General features: G+C 40.9%; 1 protein-coding gene across 4 annotated transcripts in view; it reads right to left on the reverse strand.

Moving 5' to 3' along the window:
• Positions 1-917: 917 nt before the first annotated feature.
• Positions 918-20,523, reverse strand: part of LOC141773608 (SLIT-ROBO Rho GTPase-activating protein 3-like) — a 45,525-nt gene continuing 25,919 nt past the window's right edge. For 2 of the 4 annotated variants that reach the window (XM_074645463.1, XM_074645472.1), the window contains 14 exons: positions 17,967-18,164; positions 17,781-17,865; positions 16,104-16,131; positions 14,575-14,677; positions 11,687-11,747; positions 10,063-10,140; positions 9,594-9,728; positions 9,393-9,498; positions 9,092-9,319; positions 7,543-7,616; positions 7,260-7,440; positions 6,078-6,224; positions 5,661-5,970; positions 918-4,269 (listed from right to left, as the gene is read on the reverse strand). In XM_074645463.1, the coding sequence (XP_074501564.1) occupies positions 3,805-4,269; positions 5,661-5,970; positions 6,078-6,224; positions 7,260-7,440; positions 7,543-7,616; positions 9,092-9,319; positions 9,393-9,498; positions 9,594-9,728; positions 10,063-10,140; positions 11,687-11,747; positions 14,575-14,677; positions 16,104-16,131; positions 17,781-17,865; positions 17,967-18,164 (2,199 nt within the window). In that variant the 3' untranslated portion in view covers positions 918-3,804. Of the gene's footprint in view, positions 4,270-5,660; positions 5,971-6,077; positions 6,225-7,259; positions 7,441-7,542; positions 7,617-9,091; positions 9,320-9,392; positions 9,499-9,593; positions 9,729-10,062; positions 10,141-11,686; positions 11,748-13,003; positions 13,035-14,574; positions 14,678-16,103; positions 16,132-17,780; positions 17,866-17,966; positions 18,165-20,523 lie in introns of all 4 variants that reach the window. The other 2 variants (XM_074645477.1, XM_074645486.1) reach the window with 1 other exon arrangement.

Genomic DNA, 20,523 nt, shown 5'->3' on the forward strand with positions numbered 1-20,523 from the left:
CAGGCAACAACAGCTGTCAGTGTGTCAGTGTGCTGACTTGACTATGACTTGCCCCAAACTGCATGTGATTATTATAAAGTGGGCATGTCTGTAAAGGGGAGACTCGTGGGTACCCAAAGAACCCATTTACATTCACATATCTTGAGGTCAGAGGTCAAGGGACCCCTTTGAAAGTGGCCATGACAGTTTTTCCTCACCAAAATTTAGCGCAAGTTTGGAGCGTTATTTATCCTCTTTTGTGACAAGCTAGTATGACATGTTGGGTACCAATGCTTTCTTTAGGTTTTTTAGTTTCATATGATGCCAGTATCTTCACTTTAGCTTTAAAACTGAACCCGCTACAACCTAAAAATCGCAAATTGCATATAAATAATTATATACTACATAATTGTATATTAATATACAACACTTTGCAATCATATGAACATGTCTACTGTTTTCTAGACTAAGCGAGGGTTTATTTGATCCTAAGGTTACCTTTAAGTTGTTCATGTCTGTTTGACAATATTAAATGTCTACTTTAGTTTGAGCAGTTCAGTTTTTTGTTTGTACCGGTAGTTGCATAGAACTTATATTTTTGTAAGGAGCGTGTTTCATGACAAACACAAAACGGCGTTGCAGTAAGGGCAGCTGGTTAATTGGGCATAGATGCAGGCTCGCTGTTGGTTTTTGAGCCTCCACTCCCCGCTGATTGGTTTGGGATTGCACTTAATATGGCGGACCCTCCACGCAAATAAGCAAACTGAGTGGAAGTGGGTTGGGAGAGGGTGTAGATGTAGGGGCCGGATTGGAATCGGGACAGACAGTCATGTATGTTGCAACTTTTCACCACAGATGTTCAGTGTAACAAGGACTACGGATACAAATATGGTGCACTTTGCGTTTCACTGAACGACAATAAAAAGGAGACATTTGTGTAAGGTTTCACCAATTTAATGTTTTGTTAATGTTTGTGCAAGGATAAGAGTTACAAAAATCTACAGACTAGACATGATAATATATCCTGTTCCTATCATACAATGTTATTTATACAAGTATCCTTTAACAGTATGTATATATTCAATCCGATGTACCTATTACACTTTAAAGATATATTGATCAGCCTTATAAGAGGGACGACAAACACCACCAACAGTAAACGAGTTCATCTAAACACCCACACAGCCTGAACGGACCGTGTGCAATCTAGACATTATGTAAGCTTCAATGATACTGATGTGCTATATCTTGTTTCTAGAACAACTTCATCAAAATGAAAACACAGAACCTACAAATGCAGCTCAGTTCCCTGTAGTGTTTTAAGTGCATTAGTCACTTGAATTGTAAGGAGAACGTTTGACTTGTTTATTGAGGTAACACAGCTAATCTTTTGATATAGAGAGATGACTATTATAAGAATATTTTGCTGATATTAATCTTTATTTCTGTGTATTAGTTATATGGGGTGGCATGTCTATAATGTCCACAATAATTGTCAATGTTCTCTTTGTAACTGTGTAGCCCTCTGCAGCCTGGTTTACTACTGCCGTCCCCTGACCTGTTATGAGATTAATGAAAAATACACTTTGGGCTGAAATAAATTGAATTCTGTTGCTTAAGAAGTACATTTTGGAACAGCTTGCATGCAGCGGATTTATCAAATCTCAGAGTCACAAGAGTTTGTAGCTGCTTGGTGAGTTTTACTGGGACCATTTCTTTGAAACTTCTTACTCTTGTGGGGGAAAAAATTAGCATTTCAAAGAGAGAAGTTGGAGGATATTTTCATTTAGTTTAAAGCAATTAATGTATGGGTATGTTTTTTTTGTATAATTGTATCATTTTTTTTTTTTATTATTATTCTGCTAAATGTGTTTGTAGAAAAAATAGCCAATCCCAATGACATTTGGTGCCGTTTATGAGTTGCTTTCAGCTCTTTGTACTTTGTATCCTCAGGTTGGATTGGTGTGGGGTGTAAAGCAAGCACTGCTGTCTGCCACAGTTTTGTTTTTTTATACTACAATTCAGATTTTTGTCAAATAGTGTCTCTAATACAGATACTACTTCCTTGGAGCCAGAGGCCTATACTACGAAGTTCAACATACCAGGGTATCTTCTCGTTATCTGGCTTATCTTACCCAAACAACCGCGATGACTGTACAAACGCGGGTGGTGTTTGCAGCAAATGACCAATCACAAACATGGACAAGTCTACTGTCAGCAGAGCGGCACATTTAACAAACCAAGAGCAAACTATAATATCAGACAAATACAAACACATAACCCAGACTAATAGTAACACAGTTAAAGCTGCCAAATGCAGGAAGGACAGCTGGCAAGAGAACAAATGTATGATGTAAGAATGTGTAAATTAACAGATTTATTAATTTAACGGACTACTCAAAAGTCAGATATCCGTCTAGTTTGGGCAGGGATTTTATAAATAGTTTTCAAAACAGAATGGATGAATAGATCACAGTAGCCTACATTTAGTAATGATGCGGCGTGTGTGACTATTTCAGCCTTCTTTCAGCTGCGTCTCCGTCTCCGGCGGTGTGAAACGGACTTGAGAGCAAATAAAAAAAATAAATATAGAAACTTAATTCAAACTGGTAAGCACCCACAGCATACAGCCAGCTGTCTGTCCTGCATTTGTCAGTTGAAACTGTGTTACCTCTAGCCTGGATTATAACAATAACTTCTTTGTATTGTGTGTGATATTATCATACGATCTTGCACACCGATACCAGTTGCTCCGGAGCAGGTTATGTGTTCAGCATAAGTTACCATGGCGATCTACCCCGGTAAGGAGTGATCCAGCATCATAGGACGGAAAGCCCTGAAGTTACCTCACCAACCCCAAATCCTGCTTTGTAGTAGAGGCCTCTGAAGAACTGCTTCATGCAATTCTACCCTTGTTTTACCATTCAAGCTGTGTCTAAAATCACTCCCTCGCTCACACCTCCCTATAAAACAGACACTCAATAGTTTTCTCTATAATTAACAATAAATATACCCAACACTCATGACTCAGCATCATTTTGCGTCATCATTCACAGGTGTAGCGTCGCACAACTGGAATGTTTGCATCTATAAAATGTGACGCGTTGCCTTGTTGGTAGAAAAGACTTTACATGCCATGCACACTATGTTTCATTCCATTATTAGATTTTCTTGGGGACAGTATACAGTAGATTTAAACTTCCCACTCAGAATTTAGATGCTGAAATAAAATGTTGGTCAGTTAATATAGTGCACTACATAGTAAACAGAGTGATTTCAGACACAGCCACAGAGTGGTATGATATGCTGGGACAGGCTCTCTAAAGGAAAATGATGTCCAAGGAGTTAGTTTAGTTTTAATAGACTACATCAACCACCAGTGCAGACTGGATGTCTATAGAATTAGTGGTGAAATAAGAGTTCCCTCATAATGGAACCAGACACAAAGTCCAAGCTCGCAGCATTTCTGCAACCTCATAACTTGAAATGTTTCCAGTGCATCCCTTTTAATTCCAGCATGACTGTTCAGCACGTTAGCATTCTAAAAAAAAAAATATTCTCGTAGATTTAAATCCTATTTCTGTGTCATAATGTAATACAGTACATCGACTTGTCCACCAGCAAGTTAATGTGTGGGCGCACAGTTGTCAGAAACCAGCAGTAGCTGTCCTACGCTATAGAAGATTAGTGGTAAATATTCATCATACAGACCAGGTGTCAATGTTTGTTTTGCTGTCAAAAAAGAGGTGCAGGGGCGTGATGGTTAATCACAATCACTTTGTATCCACAGTGTTCTTCAAGCACTTGGCTTGTGACTCACTGGAGCTACATGTTACCCTGTTTGTCTGAGGACGAGGAGGAGGTGGACGGTGACGGAGAGGGAGGCTTGGGAAAGACCCTGTCGGTGGGTGTGATGCCGGGGCTGCCCAGACCAGAGGAACTAGAGCTGCTGGAGCGGTGCGGTCCCTGACCCGGTCCGATCACAGGAGCCGGCCGGACGGGTCTGACGGGCGGCGGCCTTAGAGGTGCGCTCGGCCTACGTGCCGATATAGCGGGTTTAAAAGTGGTCATGGTTTCGGAGGAGGAGCTGCTGCTGCTACGTCGCTGGACTGCATCTGGATCCCTGATCACCATGGTGTGGAGGGGGCTGCCGGGCGGATCCTTGGCTCCAGCGGCGTGTTTGAGGGGCTCCAATGTGTCCAAAACAACATCAGGGGCGTGTTTGGCTACATTCTGTCGCTCCAGCTCACGCAACTCATGGAGAGCTGTGTTCATTGTTTTCTCTATGTCCTGACAAACATGAGCAGAAGGAAAAAAATATGTTGACATTTTGAAATGAATATCAAACAATCAGGAAACTAGTAAAGCTGGGCTCACACTGTACGCTTTGAGATATGTTGTGTAATTCCTACTCCTACTGTACGAGTAGATAGTTGGCGATGTAAAGCCGACGCTCACGATGTATGCGCTCACACTGTTAAGTCCGATCGTCAGCCACGACCTGAGTGCTCACATTGTACATGTAAAATAGAAAAAACACGGCCCGTACGGACCGTTCTGGCTGTTGACAGTTGTCACTAAAGATTTGTTTGAAAGCTCCGAGGCAGGTAAAGTTTGTTTGCAAGCAGAGGTCTGTACGGGTCACAATGCTAACAAGGCAGAAACATGCTGCCTTGATCATCTGTGCCACCCTGTCTGCTGAAACGTCTAAAAAAAGAGGTACTGGCGTATATGGATTCGCAGGTAGCGAGGAACACGTGGAGAGTATTGCTTGTACATTTTGCAGAGAGAATCGGAGGTAAGATAGCTAAGTTTTACTATATCTGTTGCACATTGTGATCTTGATAGCTACGGTATGATTACTGTAAAAAGAGGAGAAATAAGGCACTGACGTTGGGGAATCGGCTCGTGGCTCTGCTTCAACTGTGCGAGAGCCTGTAGGCATGTCAGAAAATCATCTGACTGTCCGACGGCCGGCCGGGAGGATTAATCCTTCCTCTGTCCCCCATGTATACTGCACGGCAAATGACGCCAGACGAAGCTGAAATTCGGGCCAGAAACGGGCTAAAATCGTACAGCGTATGCCCAGCTTAACTAAAACCAAGTTCCACTGAGGATGGGGGAGACATGTCCCCCCCTCATTTGTACAGTTCCACTTTGATTTTTACGCACTAAAATGTCTCTGTCCTGTTACTGTCAATCCAGATGTGAGCGACTGTGTGAATGAGAGGCAAACTGTAAAACGCTTTGGATGGATAAATGCTTCAAATTCAGTTATTACCGTGTCCTCAGAGCAGTAATGTTCAGGAACAACGTGTGAAGTGATTACCTCAATTTCTTTGCCTCTCATGCTACATACAGTCTTACCTCTGATTGGTGGAGGTTCGGCTAAAAAAACAAACACTGCAACCTCCACTGCATGTTTTTTCAGGTATAAAAATGATTAAATCTATTTTTATTTACAATCAATATCCTCTTAAAAAGATGCTAGAATTCATTATGAATCAAATGTTAAATAATAGATAAGGCAATAAAGGACGGTGTTCTTTTTTAATGAAGATCGACGTGCAATATCGATCAATCCAAGTTCAAGGTCTCCATCATCAAAAACTAGTAGGGTTAGTGTATTAATATTGTATTCATTTGTCTATTTCAAAGTCTATTCCAGTATTAACACTCACCTCAGCGAGTGCTTCAGCCTCGAGGGTTTTGTGGTCTCCTAAACTTGCGTGCCGAGTGGTGCTGGGTGAAGACCGTTGAGAGAGGCTGTCCACGAAGGCCTTTCGGTCCGGGTGGTTGATGCAGCCGGCGCTGCCAAATGCGGCGAGACGCCGTTTCTCCGGGCTGTCTGTTAGCCTAACTGCTATTTTGTGTGGGCTGCACGGCCGAGGCAGAACCCTGGGGGGCTGGTCTGCAGGTCTGGTGGGGCTGTGACTGTCGGCGCCGTTCCTGTGGCGCGGAGCTGCAGCTCCATCTGAACGCACCCTCACCCTGAGAAAAAATCACAGTTTGATTCTCTTGACTCAGAACACTTGCACTATGATTCAAAATGCAAAGATGTCTACATTATGTATTCACTGACTGGAGTTTTAACTAACCTGCCCAATGCTGCTCCAAAGCGGCGCTCAGGTGTGTGTTCGCAATGAGGTTGGTGGTCATTTCTGGACGAGGCTCTTTCGTCGTGGTGGGGTCCACCGCTGGACGCGCTATCGGTCCTCTGAATGTTATCGGAGAATGCATCATCCCTGATACGGACAGACGGAAGAGATTGATCTCGATTAATGACTTCTGCCCTCGGGGAAATGGTGATATTGGCTTTTACTTTGAGAGATCGAACTTTGCAAAAGTTTAATCTCCCCGAACGGCACATAAGAATCCTAAACAATTACATTCTTGCCACAAAAAATGCGATCAGAAGAGTGAGCCTCATTACTTTAACAGACAGAATGAATCACTTATCTTTCCCCGGAAGCCACTGTAGGCAGTACATCCATCACTCTTCTTAAATTTAGCTTTAATTGTGTTACCTGTGATGCAGGAGTGGTTATCGGGCAAGAGGCCGGAGCAGAAATTAAAGGCTGCATTTGAGGAATGACCAAAGCGCTTGTCCTCCTTACAGCTCTACAGCTAAAAGCTGATTGGGTAGGGATTTGTTTGTTTTCATTGCAACTAGTTGTGTCAAGAAAACAAGAAAAATATGCAAAAAAAAAGGAGCATTTTATTCACACTGATCCTCACGAAGGCGCAGGTTTTATAAGACCAAGCTCGCGAGGACGGTGAGAATAGGAACATGCATTTTGGGAAAATGGAGCAACATGAATAATGACCGAGCCCAAAGTAGCTGATGTCCTGCAGCAGAACCAAGGCACTGACTTCTTGACTAGGTCATCTTTCTGGTGCAGTTAAGAGTTTATTTTGGCCAAACCACAGTTTGTGATTGTTGGAAAGACTAACGGCGACCGTATTGGTGAGTTTTATTTTGTTTCTGTCCAGTTTGAATGAAGTGTTTTACGATGCTCCGCTACGTACAGCTGATCTCAACCTAAACAAATACACGTGGATGATGACGCAAGTGTACTCGGGTACGGGACAACTTTACTAATGTGAAAGCTGACCAGAGGGGGGGGGGGGGGGGGGGGGGGGGGGGGCAATCGTACTCGGGCACGGTACGGATCAATCGTACCTAATGTGAAAACGCCCTTATACTAAAATAATGTCTCTTCGATATAACAAAAAATCGTATTGTTGGCTTCATAGACGGTATGTATGTAGCTACTCACATGTCTTGTACCACAATGTACTGATGTGGAATCAGCCCATCCACACCGTTGTGTCGGCCCTCCCACCAGTCCTCAGAGGCTCGCAGGTACAGTAACAGAGAGGCTCCCTTCTTGAAGGAAAGCTCTCTCGGACTTCGGCCCACGTAGTCGAACTTTGCGATGGCCTCGATCTGCTCCAACTCTGCCAAATAGAAAAAAAGAAATGTGACAGAATCCAATTTGAGACTTGTGATTATTTCATCTCTTACAGGTAAGGTGCTGCAGTCTGTGTTTGATGACTCACCTTCATCACTAGTGTTGGGTCCGGTACCATTGTCTACCTCATCCAGAGCTCCTGGCTCACTGTGGGGGCTTTCACTGAATGGAGAAATATGGAGACACATTACCCAAACTGAACTTAATATTCATGCAAAATAAGATGTTTATGTGAGTAAGAGACAAATAAAATATCTGACTCAATATGATCTGGGTGTTTTGCTGTTGTTGTCACTGAACTTACACTGACATTTTTTTTTCTTTTTTCAAAATAATTACAGAAAACGAAAATTAAACCAAAAACCACCCGTCAAATGAAATTCACAAATACATTTTGCATCCATATAATAAATGCAAACAGTTGTATATACATCTGTGTAACAGCAACTGAACACCTAAAAGGTATAAATATGGTTATGGTTATTAAATGGTTATTGGTCTACTGAAACATAAAATTATCAAGCAAATATAATAAAATGTTGCTGCTTTATAGTGTCCTACAAACAATACACACAATAGAATAAACTATAGAAAACAGGATTATTGTGTATAAGAAAATAAACCTACATCCCATCTAGGGCTACAACTAACGATTATTTTCATTGCTGATTATTTTCTCGATTAATCGATTAGTTGTTTGGTCTATAAAATCGTCCTAAAATATCTTGTTTTGTCCAAAACTCAAAGATACTCAGCTAACTGTCATAGAGGAGTAAAGAAACCAGAAAATATTCTCATTTAAGAAGCTGCAATCAGAGAACTTTGACTTTTCTTTTCTTAAAAAATGACTCAAACCGATTAATCGATTATCAAAATAGTTGCCGATTATTTTAATAATTGACAACTAATCGATTCATTGATAAATCGTTGCAGCTCTAATCCTATCTTGGGTTTCTGTCTGGCCACAAGATCTTTTTTTTTTTACCTGACTAGGCATTGGATAAAGTATCTATAAGTATATATAATCTGTCCACAGCTCAGTTTTTTCACTCTGGCCAGAAGCTCTTTCTACATAACTAGAAGATATTTCAGTATTGAGGATTGTGCCAAATGTACAGAATTAAGCATATTGTGTTTTAAGCATTTAAGTAAGAGTAAAAAGAAGAAAATTAAAAAAATGTTCTAAGCTGTTAACTGAGCAAAATGGGCAGTAAATGGCTGCATATAAATAGCAGCTTTTATCCAAAGTGCTTCACAATTTGCCTCCTTATTCATCCATTTAAAACACACTCTGAGCAACAGCCACCTCATACACTATACACTGACACATGCTGGACACCTTTAGGGCTGCAACTAACGATTATTTTCATTGTTGATTAATCTGTTGATTATTTTCTCGATTAATTGGTTGTTTGGTCTAAATGTCAAAAAATGGTGAAAAATGTCGATCAAATGTCTTGATTTGTCCACAACTCAAAGATATTAATTTTACTGTCATAGAGGAGTAAAGAAACCAGAAAAATTCACATTTAAGAAGCTGAATTTCTTCTTTTTTTTTTAATTACTTAAACCGATTAATTGATTACCAAAATAGTTAACAATTAATTTAATACTAATCGATTAATCTTTGCACTTACCAGTACTCTTCCCCACCAGCCATGCACTTTTCATACACAGGTCCGTCCAACTCACGCAGGGCCGGGAAGATGACCTCATGGTGGATGATAACGGTCTTAATGATCTCGTTAACATGCGCCTGGCAGGACACCGGGTCCTGTTCATCTGGTATTGGCATCAATGTGGGGCCAAAGCAAATGGCTAGGTTGTAGGGGTCCATCATGTTCTCATCACTGTACTGAGAGACACTGGGAGGACAGAAGCAATTAGTCTCAATTCATGAGTGTCAAATAGGTCAAAATGTGATGTGGCAGCACTTACTGATTTAGAAATGCAAACAGGTATCTCATGACGATGATCACGGGCCGCGGAAGAGTCACAATTATCTGCTGAAGGTATTGAGCTCTTTCTGCGCCGGAGTCGAGCTCTGAAATAAAAAAGAAACAAACAAAGAAAAATACAGAAAGCTACACTAAATGAAAAGCTTACATGTAGTAGATGTTTTCCTGGAATGTGACTCACTGGTTGTGGATATGAGGTCGAGGAAACGCTCTTTAGGGAACAGCGGGTTTTCAAGCCCCCTGAAGTAGAGCTTAAGAACGCCGGCCACAGAGTTGATGTCATGATCAGCCTGATCATCCACCAGTGGATCCTCTCCTATAGAAACGGCATACATTAAATCCTCTCGTTAATCATTCAGTCCTGCCACTGTTCATGTAACACGGCACTGATGCAGTTTTTTTATGCATATTTCAAGTTGGGAGGTTAATATAAACATTGATAGTGCAGTTACGTTTCCTCATTTATTACTACTCCCGGATGCTGATCTTATGTATTATGCATCTAACATGGTTTACATGTCCATTACATGTGACACGTGGGCTCTTTACTTGCACTTTAGAGGCCTGTGGAAGAGACTGTGGCTTTTGAGGTGGACAAAACGCAATTTAAAATCAATCAAGAGAAAATGGCCAAGCGCACTGGGACTAACCTCTTTCAAATGCATTTTTAATATCGTTGACTTCGACCTGGGAGCCTGGAACTCGAAATATACCTTGCTGCTGAATACCTGTGGACAGACAGACCAGTTAGTGTTAAATGTACACATGTCCTTTCATTTCATTTCTTTTCAAATTAAAAATGTAAGACTAGTAACCAGTCCTCACAGTATGTGCACAGCACTTAAAGCCTGAAGGTTAAAGCACATAAACAAACTAATTTATACAAATCGACAAAACCCAACCAGAAATGTTAGTTTAAGCTACATTGTGAGTGTGGGGATGTACCAAATGTATGTGACAAAAATGATGTGAGAATGGATATGAAAGACCAGAGCAGTGTGCAGCAGCATTTAATAAATGAGAGAAGGTGTCAAGATTTCTCGGAAATTGTTCATCAAGGTCTTTTTTTAGTGAATTTTTTTTTTCTGGCTCTTTTATGGGAAACTCGTTATTTGTTTTAGTCACAGGTCTGTCTTCACTATAATATTCACAAACAATAATAAACACTTGATTTTATGAGATCCCTTAGTATGACTGTATCCTGCTGCAAAGGAACAAGACTTGACTGATTTTGTCAGCTAATTCAACAAATTGATTAGTCAAAAACCAAATAGTTCCAGGAACTATGGAGCAAAAGTAACTATACGTCCTCTTTGGTGTTTTCATATTTGTGTTTCTATCGTATCTGAAGAACCATGAAGTTTAAGCAAATGAGTCTGTAACAGTCTGTAAAAAGTGATGGTGGCTTTTGAAACATTTCATACATCAAGACAAAACAACACCACCCTGTCCACCCTTCGTCCTAATATCGATACAAGTGGCATCCAGTGCTTTCTTATTGTGTGAAAGAAGAAGCTGTACAGCCGTTTAAATCAGAGATGTCAGCACTGCAAACTCTGCCCCAATAGTTCCTGGGCTATTAAAAATTACTACCCTCGGGGTATGGACTTTTTTTTGGTTCCTGGAAAGGTGTCTGTGGTGGAAAAGGGCTATTTGTAGACTCAAAACTTCTTTTTCAGTCTAAGATATTCCTATTGAAAATATGATCAATAGATAGCATTGCTTTGTTCAATACATTTTTATAGGTCTGTCCCGAATGCTTTGAAGCTTCAACCGTTGCCATGGTAACCAACCTCCAAATCAGTAATTGAATGCTTCAGGGTTTTTTTTTAATACACAAGTATGTAATAATAATCTAGAAATCCCAAAATAGCCCATGAAATAAAGAATAATCCCACAACATTATCAATTATTCATATTCAACTTTAACTATTATTAGTTATTCTCTGATGGATATCGCTGTTTGTTATGTGTAGAGGTGCGTGTGTGTACACTAGTGTGGCAGCGGCACTGAAATGGGGGAGATGGAGACAGACAGAAGAATATGTCAGCCTGCAGCGCTGCGCCGTGAAGCTTTGAATATTTCTCACTAATCGATAGATAGTATTGCTTTGTTTAATACATTTGATGTATGATTCCCTGACACAACTGCTCAAATTAATCGTTTTCATAACCAAATGTTAGCATATATATAAAGAGGGAGAGTCAGAGTATGTGAAAGCACATGCTTTGTCATTTTGTGGAAAGACCACTGAACATAACAAAGAAACCTACCATACAGATTGATGTATCGAACGCAGCTCTCAACCACCACTGGTATAGGCTGCCCTGAGTCCTACCAGGCAGATTCAAATGATTATTATTACCATTATTGGAAACACATGAACAGAAAATAATGAATAATAGAGAACAAAAGTCATGCCAGCAGGGTGTTATCATCAGAAGCTTATAGAGGCAGCCCCTCAAATGAATTAACTTCACAAAGTTGAGTGAAAAACATTTAAAGGTCCCATATTGTAAAAAGTTATATTTTCATGTCTTTTATATTATAAGTAGGTTTAAGCGCTGCGTAAATATTGTCAAATTATCAAAACACTTGATCCATGGAGAAATACACACAGCCCCTATTCAGAAACTGTACCGTAAAAGAAGCCGTCAGGATTTCTGTAATTTTGTGATGTCACAAATATATAATATATATTTACCATTACACAGTTTTAAACGTAAACATTCTAAATGTGTCCCAGTTGATTTACGGTTGCAGTGTATGTGAATGATATAGGCTCACAGGAAGTAAACATGTGGTGCCTTCAAATGGGGTCATGTTGTGGTATGTGGTATTCACGACCTTGCAAGTGGAAAGTTTCTGAAAGCTGTGACGTGTTTGTTGATGTTGTCAGAAATGATGCAGCCCATGTAAGTTAATGTTTCGGTACATAATAAGTTAATATATTGTAGTTTTAGTCGTATATTGTTTTTCATCGTACTTTTATAATATGTCTGAGAAAAATGTTGATATTCCCAACGACCTCATCTTTCTCCTCTGTCATTATGCCTTTGCATTTCCTGCATTATGTTTCCCACATGCTAGCTTGCTAAACTGTTAGCCTCTGTGGCTTCTAGACGCCAACAGTTACGTTAATATTGCCGTTGCTTAGCAGCGTTGTTCTCACGACTTAACCACTTGAACGCCAAGCATATCATGTACACGGCTTCCCATGTTGTAAACATGAGCTCACAAGTTTAATTTGAAGGCACCAATGAAGCCAAACTGTTGCCAAGCAACACAATTCTGTTGCAGTTCTGTTGAAATGTATTAAAATGGAGCGTTTCAGACAGATGGTAAATATAGGTATATTCAGACATACGGTATGAGGAAATGAGCATAATGAGCATAATATGGGACCTTTAATGTTTTTCAAAGTAACTGATGTTTAAGTGTATAGAACAAATTGTGTTAGTGTTTGCACCACCATATGTTACTATTACTACAGTATTTTCACAGGAATGCCAACAGCACAGAGGCACAGAAATGTAGGTTAGTATAGTGAACACAGTGCGATTATCCCGCCCTGCTGTAAGACCGAGTACCTGACTCCTGGCACGGACATTCCGTCTTCCCCTGGGCAGAGAGCAGAAAGGCACGGAGACAGAGGAAGAGAGGCAACAAGAAACCACAACAGGTTAGTGAGAGAGACAGACCGTACAGAGAGAGACAGAGAGAAAGAGAGGAGGCCTGGCCTCAGAGAATAGCCAAAGCATCAGTGCCTTGTGGGGTGTGAAACACGAGGACATGGCTCGGCAGGGGGAGTGTGTGGGAGGGAGGGTGCTACCAGAGAGGATGGGGGTGAAAGCTACATGCATTTTTCTAGGGCTGCAACTAACCAATTATTGTTCATTATCTATTAATGTGCCCATTAGTTTCTCGATTAATTGGTTGAATAATTTGTTCTGTAAGATGTCAGAATATAGTGACACATTTCCATCACAATCTCCTAAAGCTAAAGGTGTCATCAAATCACTTGGGGTTGTTTTTTTCACTGTAAAAGCAAAGGATATTAAGTTTATTATCATATAAGACAAATAATAGTAGAAAATCTTTAAAAAGTTATAACCTGGAATGAGGGAACGTTTGTAATTTATGCTTAAAAAATTACTTTAAAGGGATATTTCGGTGTTTTGAGGTGGGATTGTATGCTCCCAGCATTGAGAAACAGACTGAAGCAAAGCACCACAGTGCTGTGGACGGCAGAAAAACTTATTTTAGCCACCTAGAAGACAACCTAAAAAAATCAATATCCATTTAAGTGTACGCTATATTTAGAATATTTTCTGACAGTGAACTGAACTGAAAGTGAAATGCATCAATACTGTTTTTGTCATCTGAGCCTGCTGGCTTTTGGAGAGAGCACGGATAAGTTTGACTTTCAGTTCAGTTCCCCGTCGGAAAGGAGAAGGCTAGGGCCGTCTGACGGTAAGATAAAACGGGTGAAAGTATTCTAAATATAGCGTACAGTTAAACGGAAATCAATCTTTTTTAGTTGGGTTAGTTGGGTCTTTCTTTTAGGTGGCTAAAATACGCTTTTCTATCTGTTTCTCCAAGCTGGGGGCATGCCGACCGTCATCTACTGAAAGTAATACACCTACAATCGATAAGTACTTTTACAACCCCACTTCAAAACCCCCAATTGCTTTTTTTCCTGCCAATCGACTGATCATTTTAGCTGTACTGCTCCAATGCTGTAGATGCACACTCGGTCTCGGCTGCCCCTGTTTGATTGCACATCAGAGTGGATGTGGCCATGTGTTTATTTGCATATAGCCTGACATGGCTGGTGCATTGCCAACTGACATGAAGCCAAATTAATTCAGTGTCTGGAGGCTGGGGGATCACAGGCGAAATGATGTTGAGAGCAGACCCAGCACCGGTGCAGCGCTTATGAAATCAAACCATCTCCAGAAATTGTTTGATTGGTATTCACCTCACCCTGTCTTTCCCAAATTACAAGACGGTGAACACAAGGCAGTGAGCAAGAGGAAAGTCAGTGCATGAGTGAGCCAACATTTGGGTAAAAGAGTGGTCAAAGGCAAGAGAACCCCCAAGGACCGCTAGCGAGACAGCTGAGCTCATGGAGAGACAAAGAGCACAGATGGGCTAATACCTGAATGAAGGCCTCCATATTGCCGTTAAACAGCTTACGGTTAAAAATGGAGCGAGGTCTAGACTTCCGCATTCTCTGGGGTTTAGGGGGAAGAGTGGGGGGCCTGGGGAGATGGTGGGGGGGTGTACGGTTGGTACAGGGTCAATATGAATAATAATGCAGTTGGTGTACACATCAAAATAAATTTTTTTTCTAAAATGTTACCATGTATTTACCTCCAAAAACACAATATTTAAATACCACTTTCAAAATCTGTACCACCAATCGGTTAGCTCAGCTTAGCACAACGAATGGAAACAGCTAGCCTGGCTCGTTTGTTTCATCTGTACAAATGGTGAACAAAAATGACGTGGTTTTGCTCGCTATTTCGGGCTAGCTGTTTCCTCCTGCTTCCGATCTTTATGCTAAGTTAAGCTAACGGTCTGTTAGCGGTAGCTTCATGTTGAGCATAAAATCAAGAGAGCGGTAGGTCTATAGAGTGCTGCAGGAATGAGTCCTAAAACCCGGAAATTAGTTAGCATTTTAGCACTTTCGGTTCCCTTGTCTGGAGGTCAATGGGCTTTTTTAATTGTTTTTTAGTTAAATGCTTGAAATAAGGTCTGTGGTTAAGAGCGTAAGAGATTTTAATGTTTTTTACTACGACATAAGATACGTCAGTAAATATCCCGCTCTTGAATTTCGAAGCGTTAACATGTCTTAAAAAAGGCGGTTACTAACAAGTAGCTAAATGAGACGACTGAACATCATCACACCAAACACTAGTCTGCCTTTAGCTTAGTGGCGGCAACGTGAAGTCATGCAAACGTGATGTAGTTCATTTATAGCCTAACTTAAGCTTTTTACTTCTGGTAATAATGGAACAAAACGTGTAAGTATCATTATTGGTGTTTACTTTCTGCAATAATCCAAAATCCAATGGAAACATCCCATTGGCTTGTTGTCGAGGGAACCAGGGCGATGCTAACTTCCTGGTTGGCCTACAAAAATACATCATCCCTGGAGCACTCTATTGATCTTCTAAACTAACTCTTGGCAAGAAAGCGAATAAGCATTCTTCCCCAAATGTCAAACTATTCCTCTAAATTAACGCTTAGACGGAGCTGCTGTAGCAAACTTTATCAAAGTCAAGGATAATTGCTAGAAAATTCAATAAAGATTTGATTACATTTACCGGAATGTACTATAGTCCTAAATAGGTAAAAGCCAAACACTTGTATTCAATTAGTCATGAGCTTGGCTTGTCAATATTTGTTCATTTTGCACTCGCTGAATTGTTAATAAATAGAACAACAGCAGGACATGATCCATCTGCGTGGCATTTAATTTCTTAGTCTTAACATATTTTTATGGATTAAAACCAGGTGGAACAACTCAGAGCACCGCCTCCTCTGATTAGGATCAAACCCTTTGTTCAACTACATTCATATTCCCACACTGTGATCTCATTCGTGTCACACATCTAGGGACACAGGAAGGATTTTACACACCATCGCCTATTTTATTCACCCTCTTGTCACTGGACATCTTACCTTGTTGTTCCATATTCAGACCTCTCCCCTATGAGCAAAAAAAAAACAGCAGAGAAAGAGCCAAAATTAGTATACGCTAGTTTTACAATCACAGAAGTTAGCTGTACGGTTGAGTGCTGGCCGACTATACGAGGCTGGCAGATGGAGACGGAAAGGGGTGTTATGAGAAAAACGGGCATCTATTCAGGCAGGCTCAATGGGGTGAGCGCCATGGCTGCATTTGACTCACCGCCAGGCAGCAGTCATTCAGCGGTTGCCCTAGAAACGGCACAAGAGCCCCAGAAGGGGATGGTTTGTCTACTGGCTCTGCAAAGTGGAAATGTATCCAGGGGCAACGAGAGTGGGAGGTTTGTGGGAGCTGATCTGTACAGTGTGATGATTTCACGATATCTGCCCCACATTCACACGCACACGCACACGCACACACACACACACACACATTCACTGTACGCAAACTAATTAGTGCCTCACTTTGATCAGTCAATCAGAAATGTTTGTTCAAGGATCACGTCATGTGTAAAGCAGCTTCCAGCACAACCCTACTTTATGTCAAACACACAGAATTCCAAACCTAAAGCAGACGTTTGCGTCTGAAGTAAATTTTTATTATTCAGTCTTTTGGCTTAGGTTAATGCATATTAAATATAAGGAATATATGAATATCCTTCAAGTACAGTACTACTAGTCCTAAGGTTTTTTTTCTGTCTTTTCTACCCAGTGGTCTCTCAAGCTGTCCAGTGAATGACCACTTCACAATTTTGTATTCAATTTCAATCAAACAATCAAATTCCACCATAAACACTCTTGTATGTTCACGATGTGTGCTATATACAGTATGCTGTATATCCATAGAGTCTGAACAACTATGCACTGACCCACAGAATAATATATAACCAACAGCAGATGCTTGCAAGATTTAGTAACAGCACATTGACAAACAGTAGGACTATACACATCCTTATTCAAACTTTTGGCTCGGGTTTTATGTGCATTACATATAGAAACAAACTATGGCATGTCATAGCCTTTAAGCAAAGTACTTCTCATCATGAGATGTAGTTTTTTTTAGCTAGTTACCCTGTTTCAGGTCAAACTAAAATTACCGCCTTGTGGTTGTATGTCTCAGCCAACCAGTCAAGTTGCAGTTTGTAGGTTGTAATTTACGGTACATCCATCTCTTTCATCAGTTTTTCCTGTTAGACATTTGTGTAAAATTGTCTTAATTTGCCTAGGAATTCTCGAGTTACAGCCCAAAATGTGTTTTGTGAGGTTACAGTGACCTTTGACTACCAAAATCTATTCAGCTCATCCTTGAGTTCAAGTGGACTTTTGCGCCAAATTTGTAGAGATTCCCACAAGGCGTTCCTGAGATCACATTCAAGGGAATGGGACGGACACACACCCCGAAAGCATATTTTCTCCAGCCACGGCTGTCGCCGGCGCCGGGGCATAAAAATGTTCAAGTAAATGATGAATTCAGTCTAACATAATTTTGTATTTGATTTCCAAAATCATGGAGGGAACTCCAGATAGGTAATGTATTACTGAATACAGTATTTCAAACCAATGTGATTAATGGTACTTTACCCACTTGATACTAAACTTAATGTAAAAGATAGACCCCCAACTATTACCACCACCTCCCGCTCCTCTAACATCGAGCACAATAAGTCTCACCTTCTCCTAGCGTCTGCTTCAGAAGGTCATGCTTGGCCTGCAGTTTGATAATGAGATTGCTGCCATTCAAGAACTCCTTGTATTTCTGCAGATGACATAAATAAAAAAAGACAAATAGCGACGGTTATTTCTAGTTATAGTGTATGTGCTCCATGCCGCAGTGCTCTCATCTGTCTGAGAACTCACAGTGAAGTAGAAGCCCTCAGTCTCTTGCTGATTGGCTCGTCTCTTGACGATGTTTGCCTTGCTCATGTAGGAGTCGGAGGAAGCCGATTTGACCGACTCGGTGGACTGACTGTGCTGGAAGGCCTCCGAAACATCAAAGTCCTCCACTGTTAGCATGTCCTGAAGGGTCTGCATGGTGGCGTCAAGAGTCTTCCTCACCTGACACACACACACAGCATACAAACACGATTGAAACGTGACTTTAATTCTAAAAAAACATCCACAAATGCAATTTCTTGCTATGTATATGAAATCAGTAAGAAATGATTTATAATATTGTAATTATACCTAATGTACATACTTCCAATACATCGTCTCAATGTCACAAACCAGCTGTATGGTGTAAACAAGCCAGCACAGTCTAAGATTATATCACCGCAGGTCATTTTCACAGCGGTTTGACTGACACACCCTAAACAATTAATTAGCCACCTAGCATGAGGCATCGTGACATGAAAGATTAACTATGTTCCTTCCACGTGAGGCAGACAGGAAGGCGGTGTGCATTTCCATATTCGTAACAGACAGCCAGTGACAGACGCACACACCCTGGTGACCTTTAAACAGGTCTATGTGAGTCACAGTGGCCTTGGTGGCTCCAGGCCAGCAGGCCAGGGAGCATGCTGGGGTGGGTGGCCCTCCGGGTGGAGGCAGGAGGCAGGATGATGAGAGACGACCCCACAGGTCAGTGACAGATTAAAGATGAACAGAAATGCAGGGTGACTGGTTGTTTGCTTTTATTGCATGTTAGTGTGACACAAGGGAGGGTGTTGGCTGCCAATCCCAGTTCAAAACATAGCAAAGCCAAAGAAGGTATTGAAACGCTTAACGCTTCAGTTGCTTTAACTAACAGCCCTTTGATGAGTGATGAGTGATGAGAGTGGTAATTCTTCACACTAAGTTTGCAAGCTATAATCATTGAATTAAAGTTGTTAACAGCATCAAAATGTCTGGTTGATGTCTTGATGACTCAAATTTTAGAGAATTTCGACAGGATCATGACCGCTTCAGAGCAACAGGTGTTTCAGTTGAATGAGTGACTGTGTTAACTGGTGACTTTCAGCCGAAGGCGTTTGCGGTTGCTTCTTGTAAATTACCTAAATGGTTGGTGTAATAAACATAGACGAGTATGTATTTAAAATTGATTGAAGGCTTTTTTATGAGGACACCCACATGCTTTGTTCGTATTTTCAACAGCTGCCATCACGTCGAGCAACCACAACGCATTCGGCTGAGAGTCACCAGTTAACACAGACACTCGTTAATCCAAAACACCGGCTGCAAGCTATTTAACAGGTTGACTACTACTGGACTGAGGACACAATCAAAAATGCCTGTGTTTGTAGCGCTCAATTTAAAACTCAAACTCAAAACTCTGAGTTTGTCATCGTATGTGACATTACATGACCACAGATACAATAGTTGTTAGCATCTAGTGATCTAGTGTATGCGGGTAAATTCTCGCTGAGGTTTCTCCACCAAATATATGTAAATATCTGGCCACTGAATACTGGGCCACTTGCTAATGTCTTCTACCCACTCACTAATAGCACACGGATCTGGAAAGTCAACTTGTTTAGGTTGCATTTGTGATCTTTGGTGCTTAATGCCCTTGCATAGCTTGACAAGCTATTACACTCCACCGTACTCCCATTGTCAAACTGCACACTGAGTTAGCTTAGCTAGCTGAGTTAGAGTTAGCTTAGCTTAGCGTAGATACTGGAAATGGTGAATGAATAGCCATCCTGGCTCTGTCTCAAGGATATCAAATCCACCTTCCAGCACCTGGAATGTCAATGTCAAACTGTTCCTATAAATCTGATACATTTAAGCCTGTTACCATTGTTTTATAGACTATCCTACATATAGAGGAGCAGATCTGCATCTCCCTGTTCTCCTACATGCGGTCTCACTTGATTGATCATTTGAACGATAAGACATTAATTTCCTGCCTGTATTTTGCAATAACCTGGTGCTATACAATGGCCCCTGCATTTTTAAATGTGTATGACTCAGACTATTACAGCATGTGCACACCATGTTACTCAGTTTGTCTTTCACCAACATTCGAGGTGTTTCATGCTTTAACCGATTATCTAACTTTCTCATTAGAATTTCTTTGTGCTTTGGTAGATGCAGCTCGGGCACAAGGTGGTTCTTTTCAACTTTGCCGTCAGAAAATATTATTATAGCTATAGACCATTTCATTGCTCAACACTACACCTGACATTCTACTGCTTGGGGAGTTTTGACAGGGGTCGTTGCACAAAAAAAAATCAGAGAGCAGAGGAGAAATCTGAGAGCAGATATTTCACAAATACACAGAAGAAGTGCGAGCAGAAGGGCTGGAGCGCAGGAAAATCTGTGCAAGCAACTATATCTGAGAGCAAGCATACAGTTTAAGCGGAAGCAGAGCAAATCCGAGCGCAAGCAGTGGCTATTTGCATTAAAAGCATTGCAAAATCTGAAATTGAAATCAATGAGTCATACTCTGGAAATTGAAAGACCACACTCTTGA

Source organism: Sebastes fasciatus, chromosome 1 (assembly GCF_043250625.1).
Source record: "Sebastes fasciatus isolate fSebFas1 chromosome 1, fSebFas1.pri, whole genome shotgun sequence".
NCBI classification, from domain to species: domain Eukaryota; kingdom Metazoa; phylum Chordata; class Actinopteri; order Perciformes; family Sebastidae; genus Sebastes; species Sebastes fasciatus.